General features: G+C 39.8%; 1 protein-coding gene and 1 long non-coding RNA gene across 6 annotated transcripts; one reads left to right on the top strand and one right to left on the bottom strand.

Moving 5' to 3' along the window:
* Nucleotides 1-982: 982 nt before the first annotated feature.
* On the bottom strand, nt 983-17,851 carry rundc3aa (RUN domain containing 3Aa). Of its 4 annotated transcripts, none has more exons than XM_035943491.2 (11): nt 17,625-17,851; nt 8,425-8,540; nt 7,332-7,465; nt 7,158-7,243; nt 6,837-6,926; nt 5,149-5,229; nt 4,907-5,072; nt 4,664-4,821; nt 3,168-3,281; nt 2,934-3,040; nt 983-1,878 (listed from the first exon to the last, which is right to left on the bottom strand). In XM_035943491.2, exons 1-11 carry the CDS (start codon nt 17,729-17,731, stop codon nt 1,736-1,738), a joined length of 1,302 nt encoding a protein of 433 aa, XP_035799384.1. In that variant the 5' UTR covers nt 17,732-17,851; the 3' UTR covers nt 983-1,735. The 4 variants fall into 4 exon arrangements, with proteins under 4 accessions (XP_035799384.1, XP_023155258.1, XP_035799383.1 ...); XM_023299490.3 differs by having other exon boundaries at nt 8,413-8,540; XM_035943490.2 differs by lacking the exon at nt 17,625-17,851 and adding an exon at nt 12,210-12,344.
* On the top strand, nt 9,361-14,847 carry LOC118469621 (uncharacterized). Of its 2 annotated transcripts, none has more exons than XR_008599777.1 (2): nt 9,361-9,775; nt 12,317-14,847. It is a non-coding gene; the product is annotated as an uncharacterized LOC118469621 (long non-coding RNA). The 2 variants fall into 2 exon arrangements; XR_004846553.2 differs by lacking the exon at nt 9,361-9,775 and adding an exon at nt 11,224-11,368.
* Nucleotides 17,852-19,026: the final 1,175 nt, after the last annotated feature.

The following is a 19,026-nucleotide window of genomic DNA, read 5'->3' on the forward strand; positions in this document are numbered from 1 at the left end:
TGTGTGTTTGTATGTGGTCGTGTCTCAAACTGTGGTTCGCGAACCATTGCAGGTCACTATTAGGATATAAGAATATATATATTGTTGAATTGACAGAAAATTGCTCAAAAACTAAACTAAAATAAACAAATCTATTATTAATACCATCCAATTTTCAGTGTGGTTTCCCAAAATGTGCCTGCTTAGTTCATAATCACAGACTGAATGTAATATATGTTCATAACACATAACAATGTACTTTTCAATATAAAATAAAATATTCCTTGCTTGAATGCATTATCATTATAACTGTTAATGATATTTTGTCATGAGAAAGTACAAAAGCCTTAATTTGTGTCTGGGTCTTTTGTAGTGCACTTTAACCAATGATGAACACACTTTTACATTATTTAATATGACTGTATATAAGAGTGTATATTTGTTAGTGCCAACCGATATGAAATATAATATATGAATATGAACAAATGATCTACAATAATATGGCTCCACAGCTTAATACTGTAACAGCATATAATCCCATTCACCCTGTGAGTTGCATCATTAGGAAAAACGGCATTAAATCAATTAAGTGTGCAGATGTTGATAAAGTTTGTATTTGACACTGAAAAGGCCTCAGATTCTGTTACTGCTGTATTTACAGTGTCTCATGCAGGTAATTGGGTCTAATCATTTTCATTATGAAGACTTGTGCCATAAATTCTGGCAAAGTGCTCAAAATATTTTGATCCATGTGGAGGAGGAGTTTGTCTGAGTTCAGATATATGTGACCCTGGTGTTGTTGGCTTTATTTTATAATTCAGTCTCTCACATTTGTCTTCTGAAGAAGTCTAAAACTGAAAAACTGATGAGATTTTCCTTGAGCACAGTACGTTGCATTAAACCACTAGGTGGAGCCACAGCAATGCAACAAACAACCACTTTCACAATCTCTGCTTGTTCCACTTGTTAGTTTCGTCACTAAAAAAAGCCATACATACACACATAATGGAAAAAGGCAGTTTATTGCAACACAAAACTAACAAAACAACCCAATGTAAAAAGAACATACTGCAGTACTGGATTGTAATGAGATAAATGAGCAGATGTGGTAGCTGAAGATTTGATAGAATCAGTAGCTGCACAGATATTGCAAGAGTTTGTGGTGCTTGATTAATCGAGCAGGAATAATCCACACTTTCAAGGGTTATAAGGCCCTGATACCATTCAGTCACACTCAGAAAACACACTTCTATGTAGAAACCACCTTATGACTTTATCGCTGCATCTCTTAAAATGAATATCTCATCCGTCTTTGCAAGTGGCTGCATCCAAAGAGCTGCGAGTGCTGTCTTAGAACAGAATAAAACAGGTGCAATAACACACAGATGACGCCATGGCAGGATGATCAATAAGGAGCGAGATGGGATGCTTTGGAAAAGGTGTTTCTGGAGGCTTTGCATGATTCTGGAAGAAGGGATTCACAGATAGTACAAAGAAGAGGCGGCTGGAGAGCAAAGAGTCGAATGGATAAGGCGAGGAGAAAGGAAAGAACCAAAACAGATGGATCCTTTCAGCTTCATGACCACTTCACTCTCATGTACAAAAATCCAGATGTGCTGTCATGACTTTCCTGTTGTTTCCTCTCAGAGTTGGGGGCCGGGGAGGGTTGGTGGTTTTGGTCGGGTGTTTGGACAACGCAGCATCACCAGGCAGACAGGCTGGGGGTTAAATCGTGGCTGTAGTTGGTCTGGAGCTCCTAGCTGGGAGACAGAGCAGGGCTGGGCTCGGTGCTGATGTTCACCAAACACTCGCTGGACTTGAGGCTCGCCAGCGACTTTGAGCTCGGCAAGGAGGCCAGAGAGCCGCACAGACCCAGCATGGAGGGAGTGTTGTCTTTTCCTGCAGCAGCAAATGTGGAGAAAAACACAATAAAATATGACTTACGATGGTGCATAGTTGTAGCTGCCCACATGGAACACCATAAACAGGCTGCTTCTCTATGAATATGTATGCACATGTGCATGGGTGGCTGCTTCTGAAAGGCTTTTATGTAGTTCTGGCGAATATATTCCTGCTCAAGCAGAAATATCGTCACATTGCTCATATGTTTTCTGTGCTGAAGTAGAAAAAGCAGATAATTCAAATTTAAGGATACAGAAAACACATTTTCTCTGCACATTTAAATGCTGCAGATTATTATTATTTTTATTTAATCATGGTACTAAACAATAGAATATAAATGCACCCTATCACAAAATAACATGAAGCAACTGAAATGTGATGCAAAATAGCTACAAAAAAACAAAAGAACCCAAATTAAATTGAAAACTACCGCAAAAAGACATAAAACACCCGAACTTAGCTCCAAATCGACATAAAACTACTAAAAGGTGATGCCAAACAACCAGAATTAAAGGCAAATGAGTGTGTGTTGTAACTAATTAATGTCTATAATAACAAGTGTAAGTTAAAATATAATAATTTTATTTGGTAGTCATTTAACAGGTATGCACATGTGCATTGATATCTGTCTCTAAAAGGCTTTTATGTAGTTGTGGGAAGAGAACCAATATATTCCTGCTCAATCAGAAATATTGTCACATTGCTAAAATGTTTCTCTGCTGAAGTACAAAAAAAGCAGATAACTGAACTTGAAAGAGTGATTTAAAAGTAAAGGTGGCATAACTGTAGTAACAGTCCTTGTTGCACATTTAAATGCTGCAAATATATATATATATATATATATATATATATATATATATGTGATATAAAATGTGATGCAAAACAACCAACATTAAATGCAAACGAGTGTGTGCTCTAACCCATTAATGTCTTCAATAATGAGCGTAAGTTAAAATGTATTAACTTTAATTTGCCACTCATTTAATTTGTACGTGCTGCACATTTAAATGTTGCAGTAAATATTCTGTGCTGCATGTAGAAGCACTTTTTACCAGCTGAGGTCCAGGCAGCGTCTCCGTTCTGCCGCCCATCGGTCTTTTGGGAGTCTGAGTGCAGACTGACATCAGCAGAAAGCTGCTCCAGACTGTGGAAACTCCTCCTGGAAGACACAAATATCTCATCACCACAGTGTTTTGTATATTAATGCCATCTACTTTTAATACTGTTTTAAATGTGGTTCACATTAAAACTTGACAGAAAGGCTCTGTAGATGTGCTGCACTGCACCTGCGGAAGAGTTTGACATCGCCTTGGTTGTTAGTGATGGTGGACCACTGGTTGACCAGCGGGATGGAAAGATCTTTAGCCAGATGGGAGGAATCACAGGGCATCAGGGCAGAGCTGAAGGAAGCACAGAGGGAAAATGATTAAGTTCTGGTGACACACATTTAATTTTAGCATTAATACAATAATACAATACAGTAGAAACGATGTCTGTAGTTTGTTGTAATTTTGATAAGTCACATTTTCACTCACACTGGGCTCATTTTTCACTGTAATATAAAGTCCTGCACCTCTATGGAAACAGAGAGAACTAAAAATGTCTTCTGTGCAGTATAGTACAGTTGCAATGCCATAAATAGTCAAAAAGAAAAAAAAAGTATTTCACTATTTATTTTACAAAAATAGCCTGGAATCAGCAAGTACAACATTATTCTATGTGTTCATGCATTACCAACAATGGAAAAAATGGTGCCACCACATAGGATAAACATTTTACTACTACATTTTTAACTTGTATTCACTGTTGTGTAACCTTTGCCTTGTGCACTGTGTAAATACAGCTTGCAGTTTAACCAAATAGTCTCTGAATTTTTGTCATGAGTCTGTTTTTCACAGCTGAGTCCCAAATGGCTTCACAGTTGCACAGAGGAGTGCAAAATTTTGTATTTTTCACAGAATGTGGTTACTACAAATGGTTTATTTGTGGCGAATGTAATGTATGTATGAAATATGTTGAATAAAATTTGAAGTTCATGCTTGAATTTAGTTACTTTCTGCTGACAAAACTGCATGTCACACATAATTAGTCCAAGGACTGATGGAAAGTTGAAAATCCGATGATTCTTTTTGTTTTTACAGTTTCTGGCTGTGATAAATGGCGTCATTTTGTCATTTTAAAAAAGATTAAATGTCTTTCAAATCTGCTGGTAGATGTTGAGGTTCAAAGGGTTAAAATACATACACCTTTGTGTTGGCAAGCCCCCTTTATTGTTGTCAAATCTCCAGATTTCTTTATATCTCTGTCTGTCTGTCTATCTATCTATATACATACATATACTTATATGTTTTTATATATATATATATATATATATATATATATATATATATATATATATATGTAAAGATAGTGGTGTTTATTCCAGGGGCACTGTACTGTAGCTGAGTCTGCTCTGACACCAAGAAGTAAGTGAAGTCATATCAAACTCACTTAGCTTAATGTATGTGTGACAAATAAAGGCTTTTCCTTCTTAACTGTTGTAAAAGAGACAAACAAAATCCCCCTATGGTCTCTTCATAAGTATCAGAAACTGGTGTAATGACATATTTTTTCCCGTATAAAGAATCATTAAAGCAACTCAGAATTTATTTCAGCTGAGAATCTTTATGAAAATAACAACTGTGTTAAAACTCCAATTTTAACTGTTGATTTAATTTCTGCAACCGAGCACATACTTCTGTGTATTTATGAGAGAAATGGCTGAAAGTTTCTATGTTCTTACAGTTGTGCTTGCAGCTCCAGCACGATGGCCTCCAGCTCCTTCTTCTCCTGCTGACTCTGCACCGTCAGCTCCTCCACCTTCGCTCTCAGACGCTTGTTCTCCGTCTCCACGTTCTTCAGCTGCGACTCTCTCAGACGAACCAGCTCCTCGAGGTAACCCTGAACAACACGCACACCGTGAGGCTGAAGTTTCTGTGTAGAAGCTGACAGTGAAGAGCAGCGATTTCAGGTTGTCCCGACTCACCTTCTGGGCGTAGACGATCTTGAACCTCTGCTCCATCTTGCGACACTTGTTGCTCCAGCTCTCCTCGTCGGTCACCAGGGGGATGTAGGGATGCTCGGGGACGCTCTCCTCGCTGTTGCTGCTGTCCACGCTGCGGCGGTCCTCCTCATCACTCAGGTAGTCGTAGCTGCACAGCAGACGGACAGGAGTGTTAATGAATCACTCATACATTTAGTGATAAACATCAGCTGGGTCAGTCTCACCTCTGAGTGAACTTCAGGTAGGGCGTGTAGTCGATCACAGCTGGAGATTTCCCATCCAGAGTCTCGCCCTTCAAGCAAAAACTAGACAGAAAAAGTAACAAAAAAAAGATTTTTATGTCATAAACCCTATTAATGAGGACATTATCCACCAGTAAATATACTGGGCATGATAAACAGTTTTGTGTTAGAACTTGTGAGAGTATGCTGATTATTTCTTAGATGTAAATGCTTGACTGTGTGTCTATTTCAGAGTCTGGACATGGTCTTTCCTTTAGTTTTTGGTGGGAGTTTTTCAGGTTTTAAAGACAAGGATTTTGTAAATTTTAGGAAAAGAAAACAAAAAAGAGTAAGAGCCTGCATGATATCACTTTTGTGAATACCTTTTATAGTTAAAGTGCTATTCAAGTCGCAGAGTAATATGATAATAAATATTTACAGGAGCACTATAAGAAGTAGCTACAGGTGTCCTACAAATAATATCACATAAAATAAAAGCACTATAATGTAGTATAAGGTCACTATGACCTCGCTATATTAAATTAAATTGAAACAATTAGTTCATCAGCAGTAATTTTAATAACTGTTAATAAAACTGCTGTTATAATGAAGTTATTTTAAGGCAACAATGTAAAAAATATCTCTGTCTTCAGATTATAAAGAGGGAATATTTGTTGCATTTTGTCATCTTCTAGGGTAAGAATTTAAGTATGATTAGGTTTTGGGCTTATATTTTAATTTGTCTGCCTCTGTGAACATGTGATAATGCTTTTATTTATTTTTTAATAATCAGTTTATTTAAAAAGGGACCATGTACAATATTAAACATTAATGTTTCCATTTGATGTATTGCACCAGAGTTAGCTTTAAGCTAATTTCCATCTGCAGTCCCTTGGCAGGTCACAATAATAACATCACAACAATTCTTCGATTTTCCAGCTAAAATAATAATTATTGATAATACAAGTACGCAAACATAAGCCGCAGCTCTAAAATAAGTTTAAGTTTAATCCTGAGCAGCATTAAGGTAATCGTTAGCCTTGCAATTCAATTTAATTCAAGTCAGTTATTTAGTTTTTTATTTAGTTACCTTTTCAATATTCTAGAGTTTATTTCTCACGTGCTCATACAGGACAAACAGGGAAATGTAAAGTGATTCTTCCAGAAGGCTGTGAAATAACAGGACATGTTTCCTTTCTGATCGTGGCAGTGACACAACTGTACTATGCATTTCACACTTATAAATAATTGTTTGAACTGATGATTTTGAGATCTGTAGCTGCTTTGAAATGGCTCCAAGTGACTTTCCTGACCTTTTCATGTCAATGATTTGCTGTTTCAGATCTGTGCTGAGCTCATCAGACTTTTTCACTCTAGTGTTTGTGTCCAATGAGTGGATCAAATGGGTCCTGTTTAAATTGGCTCAAAGGAGTCAGCAGCTGTAGTCAATCATAATCACTCATGAGAAGGTAAGAGGCCAGGGAGATACATTTGTTTCAGTGATTTCATTATAGAAAATTCCCAGTTATAGGAGTCACTGGAAACTGGCAAGAAAACTGAAAAACCGCCATTATATACATGGTTTTTAGAAGTGTATGCAAACTTTTGTTACACGTAATTGTGTTGATTTTCAAACTCCTGGGCTGGTCTGTCTATGTACTTATATTCTTAAACATAGTGCACAACTTCACCTGAAGTCAATGGCGCTTAATCCAATCAGCATGCCGGTGAGCACTGTCGCCTCCTCTCTCAGCATAATGGCTCCATCATCATAAAACCTCCTGTCAGATAGAGACGTAATTATTAATTCTGAACTTTCAGGTGCCATACTGAGGATGATTTTATTTTGTTCGTGTTTTTGTATTTATGGGGAAAAAATGTTAACACTGCTGTGGTGTTTGCAGAAACAAATGAAGATTGTAAATGAAGTTACAGTGACTTTGTATAGTTACAACTGCACAAGGGACAACTCAAAACCAAAAATGTTGCTGCAATGCACAACTCAGTCTGACCTGGTTGTTCTAGTGTCTCTCAGAGCAGTAGAGACATATTCAGACAGACGTTTCTCCATCAGCGCCACTCGAATCCACGCCCGACCCTGTAGGACGACGTAACAAGTGAGTGGGAACACAAGGCCTTTTCTCACAATCGTCCACACACACGCTTGCGCATACAAAAATGCTTGCCTTGGCTCGCGATGTGCTGATGTTCTCTATGTTTTCGATGCTGGCGATGCAGTTGTTCTGCACCTTGCTGCAGGCCAGCCGGATATATTCCCAGAAACTGCGCTGTCCATCTGAGCTGAACCAGCTTCCTGAACCTGTTCCAAGAATAAAGCACAGCAATCATGAATCATTTGTGCTCTGACAGCAGCCTGAACTGTGAAATATGCAGCCGCAGCAGCACCAGTACAGCTGACTGTGTAATTATACTTGTTTGATGGCCATCTGACAATAATATCATTTTGTCTCAATGGTTAATGTTGACATATGTAGTAGATTTATACTTTCTGTGTTATTTAACCCTTTTGCACCCCAAAACCTGTTGGGAGATTTGGAAGGCATTGTATATTTGAAAAATAATAAATTACACCATTTATTTCAACAAAGAAACAGGGGTTTTCAACTTTCTGTCCTTGAATGTATCCTGTGTGATATACTGCTCTGTCTGAAAAATGACCAAATCTAAGCTTAAAACAATAGTGACAGCTCATCAAAATCACTTTATTCCAAGACCCTTGTAGAAATCGATCAAAAAATAAACTGCTTACACTAACCAGATTCTGTGAAAAACCAAAAAAAATCTGCACTTTTCTGAGCAACTGACAAACCATGAGTGACTCTGCTACAGCCAACAGTCACGTAATGAGAAGTCAGGGACTATTTGGCAAAACTGCCACTGTATTTATACAGACAGATAACAAGTATGGACACAAATTTAAAATGTAAGTAGTAAAATGTCTATAGTATGTAAAGACATAATTTCCCCCCCAATATTTTTAACATTTTTGGGCACTTGGAAGAATGTTGTACATAATCATTTTGAATAATTTTGTAAAATATTTCTTAAAAATTGACTAAGTCTATTTCTGTTCTTCACATGATACTGGCATTATAAGAGTCCCATACTGCTCGGAAGACATTTTTTCAGTGGTAGCAAAAAAAAACACCCAGAAACTCCTTGGTTTAGAAAGGGTTAATATGCTTTACTGTCTCGCATTCAGTCATATTAGCTGATTTGTGCATCATTTCCTGAGCTGCATGTTACCTGCAGTGTTACCTTTGAAGCGGTGGCTGAGGATGTGCTCTAAAATGGCAGCAAAGTTAATAAACTCCTCGGATGAGTCATCTATGGGCTCTGCTGTGTACTTTTCTAGGAGAGTCTTTACAGAGAATCTGAAACAGAAGCACACAGACAAAGAGGAATTAGAAAAAAACACAATATAGAAGGGAAAAAAAACACAAATTCAAATATTCACATGAAGGATTTCAGCTGGTTGTGTGCTGCACATGAAGCGTGTACTGTACCCCAGCGGACAAATGTACTACTGTACTTGAACAACGGCAGGGAGGGGGACTTTTTTCTTTTTTGGGAACCACGCCATGTTATCACACTGAGGTCACCCCAATTGTCTTGTGTACTGCACAATGTATCCCTTCAGTGCTTTGGCAGTGTTATCATGAAAACAATACAATTAACCCCCTGTCTTTTCAGCCTTTGTGCATGCTGTGCTTCCAGGTCCTTTTGGGTCTTGTCTCTCTGAGGGACCGGCCAGCATCAAAGAATGATCAAATAACTCCCTCCCCCTCATCTATACATTGTGGTGTGATCTATTTAGGGCACCCGCTGCGGTTTTAGTTTGGCTTTTGACGGCACATGCTCACCCTCCTGCATCGGTGGAGGGACAGCTATGCGGCGTGCATGTTAGGAGCCGGCGATCAGGCAAACAGCCTCTGCATCGATGGGTAACACTAGCATTACAGAGGGCAAGACTGCCCTGGCGGTGGGAAACACCTCCATCGCCAGGGGAAAGACTACCGTCTCGTTAGGCAAGTCCTCCATCTTCAGGGGAGTGACCACCACCTCCATGGGAGACTCCACCATCCAAAGGCAAAAGACGACCGTGGCTCTGGGACGGGCCAGCTTCAGCCGGGGAACCACCACCACCTCCTTCCGCAAAGCCTTGACGTCCAAGCGCCGGAACACCTAGATGGAACGGATCCCCGAGGCCAGGGCCAAGACACCCAAAGCAGCCAAGCAGTCCAAAAATGACTCTAACAATGAGTGGAAAACTACATTCTCGTCAAGCAAGACCTCCTTCACCAAAGGCAGGGTTTCTATCCTGAGGACTAAGTACGCCATCTCCTGGGGCAAATCCTCGATCTCCTGGAGCAGAACCACCGTAACTTTGGGCAACACCAGCATAGCAGTGGGCACCACCTCTGTGACACGAGGGGAGACCACGAGCTCCCTGACCACCGTGACCTTCACCCATGGGACCAAGTCTGTGTCTGTGGTCAAAGCCACCCTCGTCAGGGGCAAAGAAACGCATAGCAACATCTACTGGGATTTTCACACTTGAATCCTGCACAAAAACCCATGGATATGTCTATGTGGTCAGTTTTAGAAGGTCAGTAGTATTAATAGTCAATAAAAAAAACAAAAAACAAACGAGCTGCTATGTTTGTGATCAATGTGTATCAGTTCAAGAAGACATGACACTACTCAGCTGTTTGCTTCCCATGTGAGAGCCATTTGCAGATCTAATGGGTTTGCAATCGAATGTGAGATTTCCCAAAGCCGTGCCGAGTGTGTTATGCAAACGTGACACTGATGAGATGAGGCTTTATGGCGTGTTGACGTGACAGGGAGGGGAAGTGTAAAGCAGCTGTGTGTGATGTATGTGGAGAGCATGTGTGTGCTTTTCATCAGCACTGCTCTCCTGTGTATTGTACTGCATGTACAGCCAACAACATGTCTACATCAGTGGTATAAATGTGGTATTTTTTCATGCATGACGTTGAGGCTGACTAGTATTATTCTGCATTTCAGTAACATTCAACAGACTGTAAAGTGTGACTGATGTAACGGTGCTTATAAAAGTAACATGTCTAAACACTGCTCTGCTTCATTGCTTCGTATGCACTTTTTATGAGATCTCACGAGATTAAATGGAACAAAATACACACTCACTCAACTTGATAAAGTTCAGCAGGGACACAAATGGATATAAACACCAGCTGAAGGGACCACACCCATGTTTCAAACGGAGGGACGACACAAATACAAGAGAGGTGCAATCAAAGCCTCGAATACATGTGGAGAACTTGAGCACATTCAGCCTTCCCTTTATAAAAACTGACACTGTGCAGCTCATTTCACATATGGTGTATACGATTGCACACAGAGGGAATGTCTTACAGTCAGAGGCTATAGGGAACAATGGCTCAGAAGAAAGTGATGTCACCACAGACTGTCCCCTTCCAACAATGTGTCCTTCAACCGTTCGGTGTCGTCGTGGCGATGGGACAATCGCTGCACTGTCCCCGTCCCCCCAGATAGGCTGTGGCCACCTACGGCTGCCTCTGTCCATTCACAGGGACACATGGGTGGTATGTGGCCTTCCAAAGCCCACGTCGACCAGCTCAACGAAGGCATTATGCGACACGGGGGTCGCACTATCCACCCGTAGCATTCTGGTCTGCTCTGGATCATAGCTGATGTTACTATTACCGCCGAGGGCTCTCCAAGCAGGGTGTGCTGCATGAGTGTGCGATGCTTTGCATCGAGTGAGTCCCAAACCTCGAATCTGGGTCAGGAAGATGGGCAACACCAGCTTCACAGAGGGGAAGACGGCCTTGACCCTGGGCAACACCCAGATAAAGAGGGGCAAGTCCAAGCTCTCCATGGGGAACTCGTCCATCACCCGGGGCAGGAGCACGACGTCCCTGGGCTCCTCCACCATCACCAGTGGGAAGACCAAGATCTCGCTGGGGGGCGCCTCCTTCAGCAGGGGCACCACCACCACCTCTTTTCGGAAAGCCCTCTTCCCCAAACGCAAGACGCTCTAGATGAAAGGGGAGCGCACCGCGGGGTTGGGGTTGGGGAACGTATGGACACAGCGTCTGCACAGGGTCTATTCCAACTGAGAGCGAAAATTGGATTAAATTTACTTTTGGAGCTTTGACTTTGTTTGGTCATGCCGGATTTATCAAGGAAACAGGTTAGTGGCATCTAAGATCTGTCTGATAATGTTTCTGCAAAGTGGGTCAGTCAACATTTTAAGGTGTTGATTATGATTTCTGCATGTGTGCCTCAACAGTTATGCTGAATGTTGCAAGTAACCGTGTGTTAAAACAGGAATTCATAGTCACTGTCATGTTTAAGCCCTGCAAAATGCTCTTTGTAAGACTGTGATATGATTTTGTATTAAGGAATTCCTCAGAAAAGAAGTTTTATTAGAAATGAACTGTGTTATTCTGTGGAAAATCTAAGATAAGGAGAAAATAGTGGAATATTTTGTTAATACTGCACGCTTCCAATGAAAGAAAAATGGATGAAACCCAGCAGTTCCTCATTATGCAGATTGCTAAACTTTTGGAAAACCTCCAGAGGTTCCCAGGGGCCCTGTATGGGAACCACTGGCTAAGCTATCTGTTTGCTGATGTGACAGCTTTTAAAATCATAACAGAAGAAAGTCAACAGCTGCAAAAATGCCTCTCTGAGCTGATAAAGCAACGTTATCTCAAAAGGAACATTACAGCATATGATTGCAAATTAACTGAAGTCCTTTGATGTGAAGGGGGGATCGCTGGCGTGCCTCAAATGCAAATAGATGGAGTGGAATAGCAACATGCTCTTGGTACGATTTGACACTGAAAAACAACTGCAGGGCCTTCTGACAAGCTTCTTTTGTGCCCCCTCTCACTCAGCCTGGATCTCCGCCAAGCCCACTCTCAGCTCTCTTTTAAATGCCCTCTTGTTCTCCCTCCTCACCCCTCTACTGTACTTTCACTTGATCCACACACACAGAAAAACTGCATTTATCAGCAGGGACACCTCACCTGAGCACACCAAGCCTGGCATTAACTCTCCTCGCTCCCTCAGAAACATTTCCCTGACTCCTTTCTCTTTCTTCTTCTTCTTTCTCTCTCTCTCTCTTTCTCTTCAGTCTTGGCATAACCAGCAGGATCAGATGACACAGGCGAACTCCTCACTGGCCGCAGCATTGTGCAACACCAGCCAGTGTTGTGTTTATCGTCCTGGACTGTCGGGGGGGAGAGACGTCCCGTCCTGCACTGGATTGGCGCAAAGAGAAAAAAATGTCTTGTGCTTTGATGAAAATTGGGATAATTCAGGCCAAAAACACACAGATATAAAGATTTAAAAAGGTTGCTACAGCAGGGTGTGTCTATGTCTCTCTCTCACCCATCCCCTCTGTGAAAAAGCGTCCAGGAAAAGTGTTTTGTGGTCTGAGGAGGTGCAGAGAGGATCGAGGCGTAAGATGGACAGTAGAGGCTTTTGGGCTGAGAAGCACCTGAGAGTGTAAATCAGAAGTTTGAGCACGACAGGGGGGTAAAATGAGGAAAAGCGGGGAAGCTGATGGTGAGAGAGCGGTGTCCAAACGCTCATCTAAAGAACTTCTGCTGTAATTTCACATACTTGATGCTAAAAATAAGAGTCGAAATCAGGGAAAATGCAAAAAGAAGGCTGCACAGAAGCTGATCTAGAAATCAATGTGACTGCAGATTCAAAGATTTGTTGATATTGTCTTAGAAAGAGAGGTGGAAAGTGGCACAAAATGATGCAACTGTCGCACTCAGAATAAAAAAAAAACAACAAAAAAACAGAGCAACCCACTTGTCGAAGAATGTCCACAGAACATTTTATTCTCTCCTCTCGAGCCACGCCCCGGAAGAAGCTCAGACCTCAGCCGAGACGCAGCACATCGTCCTCCCTTCTTTCCCCTCCATGTTCCTTTTGTTTCCAGGAAGCGGCTGAAGAGATAACACTTCACATCAGACCTGTCTCACTCATCTTCCTCTATCTATTTTTCCTTAGGTTCGCCCCCGTGTCCACAGCAACACTGTTCCTCCAGTCACGGACAACAGCATGACAGCTCTAAGGCAGACTAAAGCATCAAAACGGCCCATTTTAAACGTCATAGCACAGAATGTGGCTTGTAAACAAACACAAGACAAATTGTTTGACTGCTAATCCACCAGTGTTCTATTAAATTGAGCACAGATACACAAAGTTGCATGAAAATTCGCTGCAGAAAGGCTCAGCCCTTCAACACTAAGATAAAACCTGTTGCTAGTGGCAACAGTGCAGAGACACAGTGGATCACAATGACACCGATGCCACTGTGGACATTCTCTATTACAAAATTCCACTAGATTTTCAGATGTTATCTGGCCTCAAAAATAACAAAAACATTGCCACTGATTATATTCAATCTGGAAACTGACGTAAGCATCTGAGTTTTGGCAAAAATCCTCCATCACAAAGCTAAAGTACTAGAGTAGCCTCCACAGACAGTAGTCATTGTCTTTGATTATTTTTCTCTCTCTGTTAATTTCCCCAATACAGGCCTTGTGCAGAAATTGAAGTTCCCTAAGGTGGTGAAAATGTTTGATCAGGTTTTCCTTTTATGACACACAAATGTGTTTGCTGTACATACAGTACGTGTCTCTAATTAAAATGGTCTCGCTCTGCTAAGTAGAAAAGGCACCGAAACCCTGAGCAGAGATTAGTCTGTGCCTGGTACTGGTGACCCACATCATGCCAGATCATAACTTTTAAACAGGACTGTGATGCCAGTTTTTTTTTTTTTTAAAGTCCTAGACAGAACTGAGGAACTTTAGACAACAACACGTGAACTTTTCAAGCCCAAAACTGAGCAGAAACAGGCCCTTTTTGAATTGAAACTGTTAATCTGCGTGTGTGCTGATTGTATGTTAAACATGTACGATGGAAAAACGGTCAGACTTTATATATATATGTATACACACACACACACGTGTTAGGGTAAATAAAAGCTTGGCCTGGTGTACTAATGGAGCACTAACGTCACTTAGCTACTGTAGCCAGGCAGCCCTTCAGCTGTGGAAGTAAGCAAGCCTGGATATTGCACCAACACGACGCCCAGCCTGCTTTACTGTGCGACCCGAGGGCCACTGCTGATTCAGGATCTCTCCCCATCCAGACTGTACGATCACACAACCACCCACGACTACTTGAATCAACTCTGACCCACAAAACAACGCAAAAACGAAGGTCAGAAACTCCACGAGTGAACGAGGAGACAGAGCAGCGACACAGCCTAGAAGAAGTTGCCCTTGAAGTGAACCTAATCAATGTCATGTCGTTCATTAGAAAAATGGAACGAAACTGTGTAGTAAGCATTACTGATGGAAAGCTGTTTGAGGTTTTATTTCTGTCTTGTCGGGTTTGTTTGTCATTAAAATGCTTAAATGATTAAATCTGTCTTAGCACGGTTCAGGACAAACTGAACACAACCGTGTTTTTGTGTCCCTGCTAATCTCTCTGTGTTGTAAGTCCATTGTGGGAACTTTTCTTTCTTTTCAGCCATGCTCTACGTGATGTCGTGTGTTTTTGCCTCAATGTACGTGTCACTAAAATGCAGACAGGACCTTGGATGGAAAGGTACTGGAATAAAAACGCTTGACTGTGTGTCTATTTCAGAGTCTGGATATCATCTTTTTTGATTTTTAATGGAAATTCTTTAATACAAGGATGCTGTTTGTTACAAGAAAACAAAAAAGAAAAGAGCTAAGAGCCTGCATGACGTCACTTTTGTAAATACCTTTTACGATTATAGTTAAATTGCAATTCAAGACGCAGAGTAATACAATAAGAAATTTTACAGGAGCACTATAAAACTATTAAAGTAGCTATAATTCTCCTACAAGTGTCCTACAAAGGATATTACATAATAATAAAAAAGTACTAAGAGGCAGGATAAGGTCATCATAGCCTCAGTATACTAAACCAAGTCGATAATTAGTTAATCAGCAGTGATTTTATTAACTGAATGAGTTATTTTAAGGCTAAAACGTCAAAAAAATCTCTGTATCCACATTATGAAATGTCGATATTTATTGTACTTCGTCATCTTCTCAGGGAATAATTTAAATATATTTAAGGTTTTGACTGAAATACAAAGATGTTCTGTTTGCCTCAGTGGACATGCAACAACGTGGTTCATCAGTTAATTAGTCTATATATAAACATAAACTGCAGGTATAAAATCAAACACACAGTTTAATCCAGAGCTGTAGTGACATCAGTTATAAGAAAAGACCTCTCTGAGACAATAATAATGATTATTTACTTTATGGAATACCATTAATGACTGTAGTTCATGACAGAGGAGCTACAACCAATGATGACTTTCATCCCTGATTAATCTGCCAATTATTTTCTTCATTAGTGATCAGTTGTTTGGTCTAAAAAATGGCAGAAAATCCCAAAGATATTAAGTTTTCTGCCATAGAGGAGGAAAGAAACCAATAAATATTCATATTTAAGAAGCTGGAATAGGAGATTGTTTTTTTTTAAAAAAAAACAGTTGCTGATTTAAATAGTTGATAACTAATTAATTAACTGATTAGATCATTTGAAAAGGATACCTTCAAACTATCACAGTTATCTCTGTTTAAATTTTATCATACTGGCGAGTAATACTACAGGATTGTGAAAGCAAAAATATATATAATGTATGCATATTTTATGTTATATTGCCTGTTAAGGAACATTATCGGACAAAAAAATAATTTAAAAAATTAACACATGTCCAAGTGAGGATTTAGCCCTCAAAATGTTGTTATAATGACTTCAGGAAATTTGAAAAAGTTTATTAAAGTTACTGCTTTTAACAAAAATTATCCGATCCTACTTCTGGGTTTTTTGGGAATTCATGAGTTTACTGTCTTTACTGTCAACACTGGATAAAGTGTCGATAAAAGTTAAACCTGGGGAGTCTTGCATTGTCACCACACTGGAGCTCAACATGCCCTCATGGCTGATTATGATTTTGCACATTATCTCCTAAATATTAAGGTAAGTTTAGGGGTGGACTGATATGTTTCTCAGGGTCGATACTGATTATTCTCATTATTATCAGTGAAGAAGACTGATAAACAATTTTTGGAACCAAAATAAAAATCTTGGTGTCAATATTTAGAACAACACAAACTCCAGTACAAAACTTTGTCCATATCCCTTGGTTTCATTATGTTTTCTATATGTTTAACGAAAAAAGATGTATTCATGTAATTTATTTTTTATCAGGAATAAGTTATAAAAGAAAAACAAAACTAACAAAAAAAAAAAACAAACCAATAAAAAAGCTTGCAAATTTGATCGGTCGTTCTCTACTTAAGATATTTATTCACTGAAGTAAAACTTACATTTTTTGCATAGTTTGAGGTCATTCTTCTCTTTATGTGCAACTTAAAATAGACAGAAATAATACAGTAGATTTTAAGTTAATTCTACATCATGCTTTACCAAAACTATTCTCAAGTCGAGAAGTCACAAAATGGATCTGATGTTTTAAAAAAGGAGCAAAGAAAAACTGATTTCTAGCCGTATTTTTTGGACCTTTTTATATTTTATTGTCATTTTCTCTAGGATTCCTGAAAATAATTCAGACTATTCACCCACACTTAATTGTCAAAAAAGGTTGTAAACAACTGACAGCTGATGACTTAAATATGAAACAAAACCTGACTGTAAACACATCTAAACACTGCATCCACAAGGACGTGAATAAACTGGATAAATTACATAAAAGTGGACGTGTTTTGCAGTTAAAGACCTCTCATCGGGTGAGTAAAGGCTCCTGTGAGCTCAACCATTTACAGTCCGAACCTCTGTGATTGATCAGAGCTGTGTAACATCAGCGTCCATCACTGGAGGAGGATGGAGGAGGACGGAGGGCCACTGATGTGGGGAGGAGTCCTTGCTCTGCTCCCAATGCCCTTGTCCCATCCAGGCTCACTGTGATGGAGGAGGAAACCTGGATTTTCAGCCCACTGTGGTCACATTTTTATCATTTGAAGCTGCATTTGATATTGAAGCCTGAATCTAAGCTGGCAATTAGACATTTGTTAAGTAAATTAGACTTTTCAGGGAGGCTATAGATAAATATCACAACAATCCAGCAAATAAGCGCTGATACTGAAAACTGAAGGCAGACAGGGGTATGTGAAGGTGAAAACGCACCTGCCTCCTCCTCATCCGTTGCATTTCTATAAATGTGTGCATTATTCTGCATTATTTTCCATCTATTTCAAGCCCTGCTGCTTTGGTTTCGCCTCGGCAATCAGAGCTGCAAATAGGGGCTTCTTAGATAAAAAAAATCCTCCACGGCTGGGTAGATTTAGTAAATCATGATCCGAGCAGCGCGCTGACAGATAAATACGGCACGTCGAGGGAGTCGTGATGTGTACCTGCAGACCGTGATGAGGTTTTTTCGCTCCACGCCGACGCTCCGAACAGAAGCCTTCTTCGAAGCCAGACCCATAGCCATTGCTGTCTGAATGCAGCCCGACTCCATCCAGCGGCGGCCCCGGGGCCTCTTCGGGATCCGTGCCCAGGCCAGGACCTCTCCCTCCGCGGGCCCTGCGTCCTACGATCACCCGCCGTCCTCTGCGGGGAGCCACGGATGCTGCTGATGCTGGAGGAGGAGGAGGAGCGGAAAGTCAGACACGATTAAATGCATGACTACCGGTCCCCGCTTTCAAAATAAAACCACCATCACCTGTTCATTGCGCTTTTAATAAATCCATAAATGATGCTTTTATTTCCGCATTTTCCAGTTTTATTCAGTGATGCACTTGACACAGCAGAGATCAGATGAAACATTCGTCCGTGTATTTTTGCAAAACCACTTTGTTTAATCATTATTTCTAATTTATTTCATCTGATTATTACTATGAATATTATTTTAAAAAGTTAAAGAAAAAAAGCACCAAAGGCAAAATTCAAAATTGTTTTCAGCTCGTGAAATTTTTTAAATGAACATCAGCAGGAAAACACAGAAAAATCTTCTCGAAGGTACAGTAAAATTTCTTTATTATATATTTAATATATATTAAACACATACAGTTTAATTATTTGGTTTATCACAGCTGTAACATTTAATCAATTGGTTGTCATCTATTCAAGTAGTGCAGTTTATTGTAAAAAAAAAAAAATAATAATAATAATAATAAAAAATAAACACACACACACACACACATACACACACACACAAATGTGAATAGAGCATCAAGGGTGCCAGAAAAATTATATGAAATATGGTGGAATGGTCTACTGTTCAATAACTGCAGAAACTAATCTGTAAAACTGTGATTTTTTTTGATAATTTAAATACATTGTAATTGTGTAATTCTAATGGACACACACTGTAAAAGATGAAATCACCATTTGTGGAAAATATAGGGGACAGAATTTTAGTTTTCGGCTGGACCACAATAAACACATAAGATCTCTGCCCGCAGATCTACAAATAATAGCATAGAAAAATTTATTTATTCATAAAATATATGAATTAATACATATCTTCAAAATATTAGCAACCAAAGATTTACAATAAATTGACTGGAGTACGAAATATATCATTTGCTTCAAAAATGTAATAGAGTAGAAGCAAAAAGAAGTGCAACATGGAGATACTTAAGCAGATCACATGAAAATTACAAATTACAAAGATAAAGTCCTTGAGTAAATTTAGTTAGCAACTTTTGGCCTTGTTCTTGTTTAAAATGAGTGTAGATTTAGAATAAATGAATTAAAACCAGCAGTGATCCTCTTATGAGGACTACCGTTAAGTTTCCTCCGAGCCTCCAG

Source organism: Amphiprion ocellaris, chromosome 19, assembly GCF_022539595.1.
Source record: "Amphiprion ocellaris isolate individual 3 ecotype Okinawa chromosome 19, ASM2253959v1, whole genome shotgun sequence".
NCBI classification, from domain to species: Eukaryota; Metazoa; Chordata; class Actinopteri; family Pomacentridae; genus Amphiprion; species Amphiprion ocellaris.